Source organism: Thermothelomyces thermophilus, chromosome 4 (assembly GCF_000226095.1).
Source record: "Thermothelomyces thermophilus ATCC 42464 chromosome 4, complete sequence".
Taxonomy (NCBI): Eukaryota; Fungi; Ascomycota; class Sordariomycetes; order Sordariales; family Chaetomiaceae; genus Thermothelomyces; species Thermothelomyces thermophilus.
In genome coordinates, this window is record NC_016475.1 from 1,358,967 (window position 1) to 1,371,881 (window position 12,915).

Below are 12,915 nucleotides of genomic sequence, written 5' to 3' on the forward strand. Positions count from 1 at the left end.
GATGGTCAGCAGAGGCGTTGTCAGGGATGCAGCAAGATATCCAGAGCCAGGGAGGCGGATGCGAGGTCCCCCCACGCTCTCCCACGCGGTAAGTTGTTGCTACTTCCTCATGTGTGACTCCCACATCTCGATCAAGACGCTGCCGGAACAATTCCCCAGCGATCCCCCACACGAAACGGGGCGATCCGTCCCGCCCGATGGAACATGCGTGCAAGTACTGTCCGTATGCTTGGACCAGTGTAGTGTACGGGTGCATATACGCGTGCACATACAGTACTGGTACCTGACCAGGGGGGGTGCAGAAACCGTGCAGCATCAACGACACTGACAAAGGCGGACTGATGGAGAACTGCGTGCTTCGTGGGGTGCTTCCTGATGGTCGAGGATCGCATCACATGGAGTGGGGTATTTTAGCACCCTAGGCCCTAAAACGTGGAGTCAGCCTTCCCTAAATAGGCGGGTTCTAGGCTTGACCTAGCGCGGGGTGTCGGGTCCCTCCAGCTTCGCTCAAACGGATTTCCAAAATGCCGTCAACGCCTTCCATTGTCCACCGATCCCGAGGATGATGGATTGATGGATTGATGGATTGAACTCGCTCTAGCACCACCAGACAATCGCATTGGGCCGGACTCTAGCCGGCGCCGCTTTCATATTGTGCTAACTTCCGTCGTGCGCAGCGCCCGAGGAGAGAACTCCGACCATGGCCGGCCTGCAAGGTCGCGAGCTCGACGACGGCTGTCCCGACAGCGCTCCCGACCAGCTCCACGAGCTCCGACACGACGGGTCCGTTCTCACAATCGCGGTCTCTGACAAGTACATCTTTGCTGGTACGAGCAAAGGCGAGATCGCAATCTGGTCTCTCGGAACGTACCACCACGTCCAGACGATTCAAGCCCACAAACGAAGCGTCCTTTGCCTCGTGCTCTCCGAGGATCAAAAGTACCTCTTCTCGAGTGCGTGCGAGCCCATCATTGGCGTTTGGTGTCCCAAGACCTTTGCTCGACTTTATGAGATTTACAGCACCTACGACGTCGGCGATGTGTTCAGCATTGCCTACTCTTCGCAGCGCGAGACCTTGTACCTCGGTACGCAGACGCAGGATATACAATGGGTCAGCTTGAAGGATCCCGCGAGGAAGGTGCCTCACGACTCTGCCAACCACCCAGACAGGCGGCAACACCGCTTCTTTGACTCGCGCGCTGTTGGGGGCACGTCTACACCCAGGAGGATGGAGGAGCACTACGCCCTCATTCCCAAGGCTGCCACGGTGCTGGAGATTGATCCGGGCGCGATCCGGCAATATGCGCACTATGGCTGGGTGTTCTGCATGCTCATAGCGAAAGGACCCACCGTGCTCGGTGACCCGGAGGAAGACGTGCTGATTTCTGGGGGCGGGGATGGCACGATCAAGCTGTGGAGGCTCTCCGACGAGGCGCCGGACCACGACGACGGCGTTCTTGGGGACATCGAGGAGATGATGACTCTGGGCGAGGATGACAGCGAGTCCGTCATGTCCATGGCCGTTGATGGGTCCTTCCTGTACGCTGGGAAGCTACGGGGCATTATTGAGCTGTGGGACCTCGATACGAAGCAGAAACTGCGGGTCATCAAGGCGCACGACGGAAACGTCAACACCCTGAAGATGAGTTTTGGCCTCCTATGGAGTGGCGCAACTGGAGGGTCGGCGTCGGTAAGAATATCGTCCAGTGCTTTACAACCGAGGGGTCACCAGCTAATTATCCCTGGATAGAAACACAGCACTGTGCATTACGGCCGAGACAAGAATGGTCTTCCACAAAACGTTAGCCAAAAGTATCAGTGTCTGAGTCGGTGGAAAGCTCACGACGCAAAGATCCTGTCTTCGGCAACAGCTACTCATCAGGCCGACCAGCTCTTCATCACCGGAGCCAACGACAACACTGTACGCGTTTGGCGTGTTAACGGCATGCCGACCGAATGCGAGCAGGAAGTCGGCGGATCGGAGAATATGATGATTACGTCCCTTCGCGAGTTCGTCTCGTTCAAGACGATATCCTCCCGTCCCGAATTCACCGAGGACTGCCGCAAAGGTGCCACGTATCTGGGCTCGCTCTTCAAGCGACTGGGCGCCGAGGTGGAGATGCTAAGCACTGGCAAGCTGTATAACCCCGTGGTGTGTGCCAAGTTCAGCGGCAAGCTTGAGCCAGTAGAGAAGCGAAAGCGGATTCTCTTCTATGGCCACTACGACGTAGTACCGGCAGACACGAAGGGGGGCAATTGGCAAACCGACCCGTTCAAACTCGAAGGTCGTGACGGTTACCTATACGGCCGTGGCGTTAGCGACAACAAAGGGCCCATCATCGCCGCGCTTTACGCCGTCTCCGACCTGCTCCAAGCCAAGGTCCTCGACTCGGACATTATATTCGTTATCGAAGGGGAAGAAGAGTCCGGTTCGCGCGGGTTTCAAGAGACTATCCGGATGCATAAACACCTAATTGGCCACATCGACTATGTACTCCTCGCGAACAGCTACTGGCTCGACGACGAGGTTCCCTGCCTCACCTACGGCTTGCGCGGCGTTCTTCACGCGACCATCTGCGTCGATTCCAGACACCCAGACCTCCACTCCGGCGTCGACGGCAGCAACCTCGTTTCCGAGCCCTTAACTGAGCTGACCCTCCTGCTCAGCAAACTTAAAGATTCAAAAAACCACGTCAAGATTCCCGGCTTCTACGACGGGATCCTCCCGCTTACTCGCGAGGAGGACCAGCGATACGACGACATCGCGAGCATTCTGATCCGCCGCAACCCGTCGCACGGGCCGGTTGAGGCGCTCAAGCGCAGCCTGATGGCGCGGTGGCGCGAGCCGAACCTAACCATCCACCGGTACAACGTCTCGGGCCCGGACGGCAGCCTGATCAGCAGCCACGCGACGGCCAACGTCAGCGTGCGGCTGGTGCCGGGCCAGGAGGTCGAGGACGTAATTGAGGCGCTCAAGAAGTACCTTCAGGACGAGTACGCCAGGTTTGACAGCGACAATACGCTGACCATCAGCATCGATAACAAGGCGGAGCCGTGGCTGGGGGTGCCTGGGAACTACATCTTTCGCACTCTGGAGGAGGCCGTGATGCGGGCGTGGGCCGGGGTCGGCGCCGCCGGTTCATCAGCGTCGTCGTCATCGTCGCCGACCGCCGCCGCCAAGGGATCGAATACGGGAGACAAGGGAAGCGTGGTGGATGGCGTGACGGTGGCGCTGCCGGCGAACGCGACGGACGGCGAGGATAGGCCAAAAACGAGAAAGCCGCTGTATATCCGCGAAGGAGGGTCAATCCCGCCCATCCGGTTCCTCGAGAAGGAGTTCAACGCCCCGGCGGCCCATCTGCCTTGTGGCCAGGCCAGCGACGCCGCCCATCTCGACAATGAGCGGTTGCGGGTTCTGAATCTGATGAAGAGCAGGGAGATTTTCAGCACGGTTTTCAGGAAGCTCTAGAGCAATGTTCGGGTCCGGTTATCAACGGTGGGAGAAAAAAAAAGACGATGTACGATTCCCTTCTAGTCTGCTTCATGGCGTATTCGCAGCTCGTGAGGGGAGAGCCGAATTTTAGAACGTGATACCCCCGCATCATGTGTCTTTTTGCGGTCACACAAACAAAACCGTGGTGTGCAGGTTCCCTTGTCCGACTGCGAACGTAATGGCATCAACACTCCCTATCCTGTCCTATAATAACTAACGTACCCGGTAATTCGACTCTGCCGAGAGTTGACTAATAGGCCCTAATTATGCCTCCTAACCTCCTTCCTTGAACATTAAGCTGCAAGCAGAATCAAGTAACGGCTTCCTTCCGTTTTCTGACGTTTTGTTTTCTGCCTTAATTACCTACTGTCCTCACTCCGCAATACTAATCAGGTGAACCATCCGCTCCCTCTACTTCCTCCTGCCCGTGTTCCTCCACACCCTGCCAACTGTTCCTCTCCCCCACTGTCTAATACATACCCACGGTAAGCGTCTGTCCCCTACTCGAACTCGTCGTCTCCGCAGTGGTGCCTGATGAAGGCACAGAAGATGGCCCGACCGTGGAGGTCGGCCCGCTCGGTTCAGAGGGGTCGGCTCCCGTCACCGTCACGGTAGAAGTGGTGATTTCGGTCTCTGTTTTCGTTTCCGTTTCCGTCTCCGTTTCCGTTTCTTATGGCCGTGGCCGTAGCTGTGGCCGTGACGGTGGGTGTCGAGATGGACGGGTTGACGATGGTAGTGACGGTGGCGGTGGCGGTGGTGGTGGTGGTAGCGGGCTCGCCTGGCGCCGCCGTGGTCGCCGTCACGGTGACGGTGACGGTGCGCAGGGCGGTGGATGTTGTGTTCCAGTGGCGCGTGACGTCGTGCGTCTCGGTCGTCACGGCGGTCGTCGTCGCCGTCAGGAAATCAGTCTGCGTCGTGTACTCTGTGTCGGTGTCGGTGGCGGTCACGGTCACGGGCACCTCGGTCGTCTCGGTCGCGGTCGTCAGGCGGGTCGAGTTGATGGTTATGGTGGACGTGGACGTGGACGTGATGGTGAGCGGAACGGTCGTGGTGCGCGTAATGAAGTCCGTCGAGGTGGCATTGACATAGCGCGTAGCGTTGGTGTGGGAGGTGACGGTGATGGGTTGGGTGTACGTGGAGGTGCGCGTCAGGTTGAAGTACTGGGTGGTATCGATGGTCTGGGTCGTCGTGGACGTGGCCGTCTCCCAGGCTGTTGAGATGCGGGTGACATTGATGGTGTTGTAGACGGTGGCGAACACGATGGAGTAGCTGGTTGACGTCGTGGTGGTGAAGTGGACCGATGTCGTGTTCACGACGACCGTGTTGGTCAGGGCGGTTGTTGTAGAGACGGTCACCAGCGTGCTCTGGGTCACGATCGAGGTCACGACTATGGTCGAGACCGCCTGAGACTGCGACGGAGGCAGAAGACTCGAGGGAATGGCGGTCAGACGCGTCGTGATGGTCGAGGGCAAGGCCGTCCGCCTCGTCGTGGTGAGGGTAGTAGGAAGAGCCGTCTGTCGAGTGGGACTACTACTCTTCGTGGGATCCGGCTCCTCCGTAGTGCCCGGAAGTCCGCCAACACCCCTTCCACACAGACCGAATTCCGGCTGGCATCCTGGACCGCAGTCCTCGTCCGTTCCACCGCACTCCCCCTTTTCAGTGCAACAGTTGCCGTACGACGACCCGAGACAGGAGTACCGGTTTCCGGGCCCGCATGTTCCGTCAGGGGACACCTCGAGTTGTGCGAGCGCCAGCCTGAGGAGGCCCGGCGCCGCGAATGCCAAAGCTAGGAGACGCATCGCTGCTTAGTCCGTTGCGCATGAATTGTTGCTCGAGAAACAACGAACGATGCCAGGGTTGAGCCGGTCATTTTTAAACACCTAATTATGGTTGATTCACGCGTCCCCCCTTCTATTGGCGTGACTTTGGAGAGTAGTCGTTAGTGACTCCAACAACGCATTACGAAGGTCATAATCCAGGTAATCTGTTGGGTCAATCTATTTTGAGCTCTTCTAGGGACGAGCAACAGTGTCGATCACCAGTCCCTGAAAATTTGCGAATCTCGCGATTGGGGGGCCAATATCCAGCTCGTCCATGGCTAATCGAATTTGCCGTTCCACGAGGTCCTCAATGAAACCACGGGTTTGATTTTGACATCTCCGGCGGAATGTGTTTTAAACCCAACCCGAAAGGGTTTGAGGTTGCATTCCACCGGCACTTGGGAAGCACGGAGCTTGGAAGCAGCCGAAGGGACAGATTGCGCAAGCAGAATGTACCTTACAACGAAAACGGGCCTCCTTCGGTGAAGCATCCCCAGCCACTCCAATAGGCTAATTTCCTTTACGGATTACTTTTGCTCAGAATCCATCATTGAATGAAGAATAAAGAGAAGAAGGAAAAAAAAAGGGGGGTGGGTAGAGAGACTAGGGAAACCAAAACGGAAGAAAGCAAAGACTAGAAGTCATGATCGAAAGAATTCCGAATCCTCCATACTGGGTACTGGGCTGAGCCAAGGGACTTTCATGGATTTTGCCACTTGAGTGCGCTTTTTGACTGTTCATGATCTCGCTATTCACCTTAGCTGGGTCCTCTCTACCTATAGAAGCTTAGTAAACATGGCGGTAGAGAAGGCTAAGATCAACCAAGGGGAATTTTTCCATTTCGTTTTCACAATCGACCGAGAGAGTTGGTTGTGAGTGATGAGGGAGCACTATAATTGTGTATTTCTAATCCACAACATTCGGTCAGTGTGTTCTGTTAAACCAGCTTGCCATCAGATGGGTAACGGAGTGTGGAAAATAAGATCTGCGGTCAGTGGCCGAATGCCCGTCCCTTCACCGAGGTGAAGAACCATCCGCAAGTCCCCCCTGCACCGACGGCCCGTTGACATATGGGCCAGTTGGCTCGAGCTCTCTGGGCAGCCCAGCCTCTACGGATTAATCCGTACATAGCATGCCGTTCCCAAATGCCCGGCCTGTCAGCGGATGAGGGAGACGAAGGGGCCCCACCACCCTCGCAGTCTCACTTCGCCAAGTTTGAGCATTTCACACCCAACGAGGCAGCATCGTTTGACGACGAGTTCGCCCGCCTCGCCTCATCCCAACAGTGGGTTCCTGGTTCCCAAGAATACACCCGACAGCGCACCATCGCGATAAAGGAGGAACTCGAACTCCACTACTTCTCGCAGTCGCAACAGCTCGACGACATCAACGAAGAAGAAGAGCTCAGCGCCGAAGAGAAGACGCTCAAGGGTTACCAAGCCCTATGCCGCGAGGTCGGCATTGATCCGAGCGACTCGATCGCCGAGTGCAAAAAACAGCTGAAGAATACGCTGGTCAACATTGTTGACCTCATCGATGCGCGGCGGACGGGCAAACGAGTCAAGGTGTGGGACAGCTTTGAAGAATTCCGCGCCTATACCCTCCTAGACGAAAATAGGATCGATATCCGCGAGGCAAAGAGGCCTCCAGGGTACCTTGCTTCGTTATTGCGGCGTCTGTCGGGGCCCCCATCACGCAAAAAACGCAACGTTCCTAAGGGTGGATGGGGGTTAAGGGTGGTGTCGGGCCGTATTACCAAAGCGTGCCGCTCACTGGAGCATTCGGCGGTCTTGCAATGATAGCAGCGGCCCTCCACAAATTTCCCAGCTCAGTTTTTGTTTCTTGATCCTACTCTGTTGTCTGAACACCTGCGGCATGCGAACCGCTGGACGAGAAGGGGGCTGTTTAACCTAAGCAAAGGCCATAACCAAGGGATCCGATCTGGACAGCCGAGGAGAAATGAGGGAAAGCTAGAGTTGATTGTACGGTGAATGTAGGCGACAGAAGATAAAAACATAAAATCAGCCCGCCGAGGGGCAGACGACGTCCACCGGTAGTCCAAGATCGTGCTTTCAGAGCTGCTTCGAGAGCCCAGCCATCCGGCTAGGGCAGGTACGGAGTATTACAAGGATCATACCCAGCATCCCTGCTCTTGGTCGAGCCAGAAACGGCTTTGCGTTGAATCCCTGCCTTTGCTGGAGCCGGAAACGGCTCCTCGGAATATTCTATTCCCACACCTCAAGATTTTCTCTAGGCAAAGCCGTGGATGGCTTGCTGCTCCACCAAGCATGATCAAGGCAGCATGCTACAAATCATCTTCTGCACATTTTCCGAGCGCAGACGAGATGCATTGGCCCTCCTATGGCCCTCCTATGTGAACGTCACGTGAAGCAAGCCTGAATGCCTGAAGAGCTACAATGCACATCACCCCAACCGCACCTAAAATTCGGCCCAAAATTCAAAGACGCTAAAAGCTTCCGAAAGGCGAAGAGGGCAGTTCCAGACCCCAGCTCAACAACCAAACAAATACTCCGTATAAGGTACCACTTTCTTCACGCGCCCAACTACTCCCACTGCCAGACCATAGAAGTATGGAGTTAATTCTAAGAAGGCATTACACCCAACCGCTCAAGGCGAGCTTGGCCTGTTCCCACCCTCGGTCGCCGAATGCGCGGCAACGCTCACATGATGGAGGCATGTAAATGTGTAATCTGTGCACATTTTGCGCGCCAAGGCCGCTGTTGGCCTCCACGCATCAACGATGCATCAATGGCCTGAGACTCTTCGCATTCATCGTCATTTCAGGACAGCCATGCCTCCTTGGAGCATGTCCGGTAAACCTTTAGGCCTATCACACCAAGTCTTTTCTCGAGAAGCAAGAGGTCATCACGCGGTCACCCTCGCTTGGCACCTGCACCCCGCAATCAGACCTCACAGCGGCAGCCAGAGCGAGGCTCTACTTCAACAGGGCGACATGTTCCAGAAAAAATGGACACATCACAGCCCTCCATCTTCCAAAGGTTCCGGCGACGATATACCATGTTGCCAAAGGACGACATCATCGACAATATAGGACCCGTGGCGGCGCGACCCTCCCGCTATGGCGATGAAGATGACCCAATTCGTCCCAAACGCCCCCTCTGGAGCTGGCACCGCGACCATTTTGGCGGCGCATTGCTGTTCAACGTCGCTGCCTTCATTCTGCCTGCCTTGTACGGCACGCTTGCCAAGCTCTGGGTCGCCAACATTGATCGGTCCCTTGTCGTTACCACGGACGTCTATACGTATATCGGTATCGTCGCCGAGGTACTGAATGAGGGCCTGCCTCGCGCCGCGTGGGTCATTATCGGCGATAGCGCATCGAGGCCTTGGACGCAACGGCTTGGGCTGACGCATACCCTCATCCTATTTCAGTCTGTCCTCGGTCTCATCATGAGCATTGGCTTCCTCGCCGGCGCGGCCACCTTTGCCAAGGGCTTCGTTCCCATCGGGGTGCGCGATGCAAGCATCACCTACGTGCGCATCAGCGCCTTTTCAGCTCTCAGTTCCGCCATCGAGACGGCCGTGGCGGCAGCGACGCGGGCGCTCGACAAGCCAGACGTGCCACTGGTCATCAACACCACCAAATTCGCCGTGAACATCATTCTGGATCTCCTGATCATATCCCGCTTCCACGTTGGCAGCTATCAGCCCACCATCAACATGCAGGCCGGGATCCAGCTCACCTGCAACATGACGGCCGCCTTCGTCGGGCTGGGATATTTCCTCTGGACAACAACGAGGTCCAGTCTGCACGATGACCATCCCGAGGAAGAGGACAACGACGATCACACCGAGCCAACCAACACCCGCCCCAGCCTCCGCGCCCTCCTCGTCCTCCTCCGCCCGGGCCTGCTCACCCTCATCGAGTCCGCCGTCCGCAACGCTCTCTACCTCTGGCTGGTCACCACCATCGTCGCCCTCGGCTCAACCTACGCCACCGCCTGGGGTATCTTCAACACAATCCGCTGGGGCCTGGTCATGGTGCCCGTGCAGGCGCTTGAGGCCGCGAGTCTCGCCTTTGTGGGCCACCGCTGGGGCGCATGGCGGCGCGAGATCGGAACGAACACGCTGAGGCCCGGCCGCGTTGCGTTCCGCACCGTTCTCCGCATCGTGAAGCCCGCGCTCCTCGCCGTGGGCATCGCGGTAGCGGTCGAGGTTCCGGTCGCCATCGCCCTCTCGCTCGGGGGCGCGAGGTCCTTTGCGCGGTATCTGAGCGATTCGGACGAGGTTGCCGAGGTCACCGCGTACATGTGGTGGACGATCGATTGGTGCTACGTATTTTATGCGGCGTCGACGCAGCTGGCGAGCGTTGTGCTGGCGACGAGGCCGAAGTGGTATCTGTACCAGAGCCTGGCGAGTAATTTGCTGTATGTTCTGCCGTGGGCGATTGTGTGCCAGGTGGGGGATTTGGACGAGGGAAATGCGTGGACGTACCACAGTCTTGTTTTTGGTGGGAGTTTGGTGTTTAGTTTTGTGGATATCGTGGTCGTAGATGCGTTGTGGGTGTGGAGTTTGATGACGGGGAGGGCGAGGTTGGAGAGGTTCCGGGAGGGTTGAGCTCTTTGCGCTGGGGTATACCATCTAATTACTTCATCATGATGGGGCATGCCGTTTTCCCGGACATCATTGACGGGGAAGACGGATGGCATGAGAAGGTGGAAGAGAGATTCGCAAAGGGTGAGTTTCCGTTAAAGAGGAATGGGCATCCCTTACACCAAGCAAAGTTCGTGGGGACCGCGAGATCTAAGTCTCCGCTCCCTTCTACCTTTTCGACGGAGGAGAGAGCCAATAATCACAGACTTTGGAGACGCGCAACTCGGAGATCCACCCTTCTGTGAAGAGGTGACGGCTGACGTTTACCGAGCCCCCGAGATCATGCTGGGAATCGCCTAGGACGAGAAGATTGACGTCTGGGCACTCGGGCTCATGGTACAACAGGACAATACAAGGTTGTTGTATCTACCTGTTTGCTAATCTCAAAGCAGACGTGGCATCTATTCCAAGGGGAGAGTCTCTTCAAGACGTGCTTGCCCAGCCGCGAAGAGTCCAGTCCTGCCCAGCTCGCCAGAATGATTGCCCTTCTGGGGCGGCGAAACAGAGCGGTTCTTTGAGAAAGATGGTCAGCAACGAGACATAATAAACAGAAGGCCTTTACTGTTAAGCTCGGAAAGAGGGCTAACGTGAAGACGCATTGACAGGCACGTTCAAGCATCCCGAGTTGGTGACCGAAGCCAGCCTTGAGGAAGAGGAGCGAATCTTCGAAGGAGAAGAGAAGGCGCAGTTCTTGGCCTTCATAAGGAAAACGCTCCAATGGCGGCCCGAATACAGGGTGTCTGCTAATTACAGAGCTGCGCAAGGACCCGTGGTTGCGGAGATCGACCGCGAAAATCAAAAGGTTCCGAAAATAACTCGCACTCCTGTTCTCTAACCATGGCTTTCAAGTCGCCGCACGATCCGAGCTGAGCTGTTCCGCAGAGGTGGCAAGTGTGTCTCGACTAATGATGGCGTACAGTATCTTGAACTGCATTGGCAGAGGGGCACTAATTATTATGCGATATCGATTTCGATTCATGACTTTATGCTTGCTTAGAAAACAGCCTGCTGCTCTCTCTCTCTCTCTCTCTCTCTCTTTCTCTCTCATGATGTTCCTCCGCACACTTAGCTCCCTACTCAAGCACTTCTTCTCTTTTGGTCCCTGGGCTTCTCATGCGGGAGCAGCCGCAGCCGCAGCCGCAGCCGCCTCCGCCTTTAGGGCCTCCCTCCGGCTGGTGCTGGCGGGGTCAAAGTAGGGGCGCTCGCCCAGGCTGACGGCGCGGCTGCCCCTGCGCTCGCCGAGGCCGTCCTCGAAGGCGTAGTCGGGCGTGGCGGCGTGGTAGACGCTCCGGTTGTCCCAGATGGCCACGTCGTTGACCTGCTTCCACCTGTAGCGGACCTGCAGGTCGTGGTTCTCGACGACGAGCTGGACGAACCACTGCAGGAAGTGCCGGCTCTCCTCCTCGGACAGGCCGTGGATGCGCTGGACGTGGTGGCCGACGGCGAAGACGGACTTCCAGCCCGTCACCGGGTTCGTCCGCACGACCGGGTGCACCGCGTCCAGCGAGTCGCCCACGTTCTCGGGCGCGCCCCGCTCGGCCGTGTAGATGGAGAAGTTGTTGCGCTTGGCCGTCTCGTTGAAGAGCGGCTGCGCGTAGTGCGCCGTCAGCGTGTCGAGGAAGCGCCGCAGCGTCGGCGAGATGCGGTCGTACAGCTCGTAGCCGGAAGCCCAGAGGGTGTCTTGGGTGGAGGGGAAGGAGGAACGTCAGCGACCGTCCGCTCCCGGACTTGGTTTGGTTCCGGTATGATAGGGGAAGCGGGGAGGGGAACGAAAGGAGAGGCCGAGGATATATGTTACTCACCACCGCCAGTCTTAGGCAGCTGGGTCAGCCGCAGCAGGGCGTAGTCGCTGGGGACGGGCTCGAACGTGATGTCGGAATGCCACTGGTTCTTGCCACTCTGGCGGTACTTGCCGCCGCCGAGGAAGCCCTGGAAGCGGTCGGAGTACAGTTTCTTGGCCTGCTCCGACGAGATGACGCTAATCTGGTCGTCCTTGGTGCCGTGCTCGCGGGCCGAGTTGCTGACGGGGTGGATGTGCAGGCCCGACGTTGGCGGCTTGCCCGACAGCTTGCCAAGCCGGTCGACAAGCTCCTTTTGCAGGTCGTCCGTCAGGTTGTCCTGCTTGCGGAAGAACACCACGCCGCGTTGCGAGACTGCACGTCGAGTTAGCAGAAGCCCGAATCACTGTGGGTTGGCGTTGGGTGGAAAGGGTGACGGACTCGTGATGGCCAGATCCCTAAGCAGTTCATCCGAGTTGGGAGCTCGCAGGAGCTCAACGAGATCGACGTTCACGTACTCCCGCGCAATGACAGGAGTCACATCGAAGTATTCAAGGTGGTCCAGAGCGCCGCTGAGCTTCAGTGGCTCCCGGTGACCTTCCAGTCTCTCTGGGAGAACCTCTTCGGGACCACTGACAGTCTCCGCAGGCTTGACGGGGACAACCTTTTGTTTGATGTCCTCCACTGTCTGCTGAACAGTCTCAACCGCAGAAGGTGCCATTGTGACTGGGTAATGTGGAATATGAGGGTTTTGTGTCTCAACCAGCTGCAACGATACACTTTGTTTGTGGTTAGAAGATTGTTGATGGACAGTGACATGAAGTAGGAGGTTTGGTGAACTTGCCAAACGACATTTATGAATTATAGGAGACAGTTCCCGAACCTTAGCGTTCGGTTTCGGTTCTCTCCACGTTTCCCCCGCGCCGTTGCGCCATCTCACGAGACCTCCGACATTTCCATTTTTGATCACATCCCGCGCCCTCTGTGACTTGATGGTGATTTAAGGACAATGGTGGAACATGGCCGTTGTCTGACGTGCGAGGTCGAGTCCTTGCGAAGCAGCGTGCCGACTTTCTGATATGGGCGTGCGTTATCTCCTCCACGCGGGAGCCATATGCCGGCTTGCCGGATTGAAACGAAGAATACGCGATACGCCCGTGAAGGGGTGTCATGCACTGCCCGATACCGC

General features: G+C 57.1%; 5 protein-coding genes across 5 annotated transcripts; 3 read left to right on the top strand and 2 right to left on the bottom strand.

Moving 5' to 3' along the window:
• The first annotated feature begins 378 nt into the window (after positions 1–378).
• Positions 379–3,717, top strand: MYCTH_2306177 (uncharacterized protein). The gene is made up of 2 exons (XM_003663884.1): positions 379–1,690; positions 1,751–3,717. The coding sequence occupies exons 1-2, from the start codon at positions 701–703 to the stop codon at positions 3,467–3,469; spliced, it is 2,709 nt and encodes a 902-aa protein (XP_003663932.1). The 5' UTR covers positions 379–700; the 3' UTR covers positions 3,470–3,717.
• A 245-nt stretch (positions 3,718–3,962) lies between these two features.
• On the bottom strand, positions 3,963–5,292 carry MYCTH_102849 (carbohydrate-binding module family 18 protein; the record flags this gene model as incomplete). Its single annotated transcript, XM_003663885.1, has 2 exons — positions 3,963–4,148; positions 4,195–5,292. 2 exons carry the CDS (start codon positions 5,290–5,292, stop codon positions 3,963–3,965), a joined length of 1,284 nt encoding a protein of 427 aa, XP_003663933.1.
• A 1,166-nt stretch (positions 5,293–6,458) lies between these two features.
• Positions 6,459–7,420, top strand: MYCTH_2119021 (uncharacterized protein; the record flags this gene model as incomplete). Its single annotated transcript, XM_003663886.1, has 2 exons — positions 6,459–7,075; positions 7,402–7,420. The coding sequence occupies 2 exons, from the start codon at positions 6,459–6,461 to the stop codon at positions 7,418–7,420; spliced, it is 636 nt and encodes a 211-aa protein (XP_003663934.1).
• Positions 7,421–8,158: 738 nt separating this feature from the next.
• MYCTH_2306178 (uncharacterized protein) lies at positions 8,159–10,095 on the top strand. Its single transcript, XM_003663887.1, has one exon. The coding sequence runs from the start codon at positions 8,302–8,304 to the stop codon at positions 9,910–9,912; it is 1,611 nt and encodes a 536-aa protein (XP_003663935.1). The 5' UTR covers positions 8,159–8,301; the 3' UTR covers positions 9,913–10,095.
• A 638-nt stretch (positions 10,096–10,733) lies between these two features.
• On the bottom strand, positions 10,734–12,665 carry MYCTH_2306180 (uncharacterized protein). The gene is made up of 4 exons (XM_003663888.1): positions 12,571–12,665; positions 12,168–12,492; positions 11,751–12,101; positions 10,734–11,628 (listed from the first exon to the last, which is right to left on the bottom strand). Exons 2-4 carry the CDS (start codon positions 12,445–12,447, stop codon positions 11,060–11,062), a joined length of 1,200 nt encoding a protein of 399 aa, XP_003663936.1. The 5' UTR covers positions 12,448–12,492; positions 12,571–12,665; the 3' UTR covers positions 10,734–11,059.
• Positions 12,666–12,915: the final 250 nt, after the last annotated feature.

What these genes read in the sequence shown, in the direction of transcription:
- MYCTH_2306177 (XM_003663884.1), top strand. Translation starts at nt 701, where the DNA reads ATGGCCGGCCTGCAAGGTCGCGAGCTCGACGACGGCTGTCCCGACAGC. An exon ending in CAACTGGAGGGTCGGCGTCG is followed by an intron (nt 1,691 to 1,750) that starts GTAAGAATATCG and finishes ATCCCTGGATAG; the next exon opens with AAACACAGCACTGTGCATTA.
- MYCTH_2306178 (XM_003663887.1), top strand. Translation starts at nt 8,302, where the DNA reads ATGGACACATCACAGCCCTCCATCTTCCAAAGGTTCCGGCGACGATAT.
- MYCTH_2306180 (XM_003663888.1), bottom strand. Translation starts at nt 12,447, where the DNA reads ATGGCACCTTCTGCGGTTGAGACTGTTCAGCAGACAGTGGAGGACATC. An exon ending in TAGGGATCTGGCCATCACGA is followed by an intron (nt 12,102 to 12,167) that starts GTCCGTCACCCT and finishes CTCGACGTGCAG; the next exon opens with TCTCGCAACGCGGCGTGGTG. An exon ending in GCTGCCTAAGACTGGCGGTG is followed by an intron (nt 11,629 to 11,750) that starts GTGAGTAACATA and finishes CCTCCACCCAAG; the next exon opens with ACACCCTCTGGGCTTCCGGC.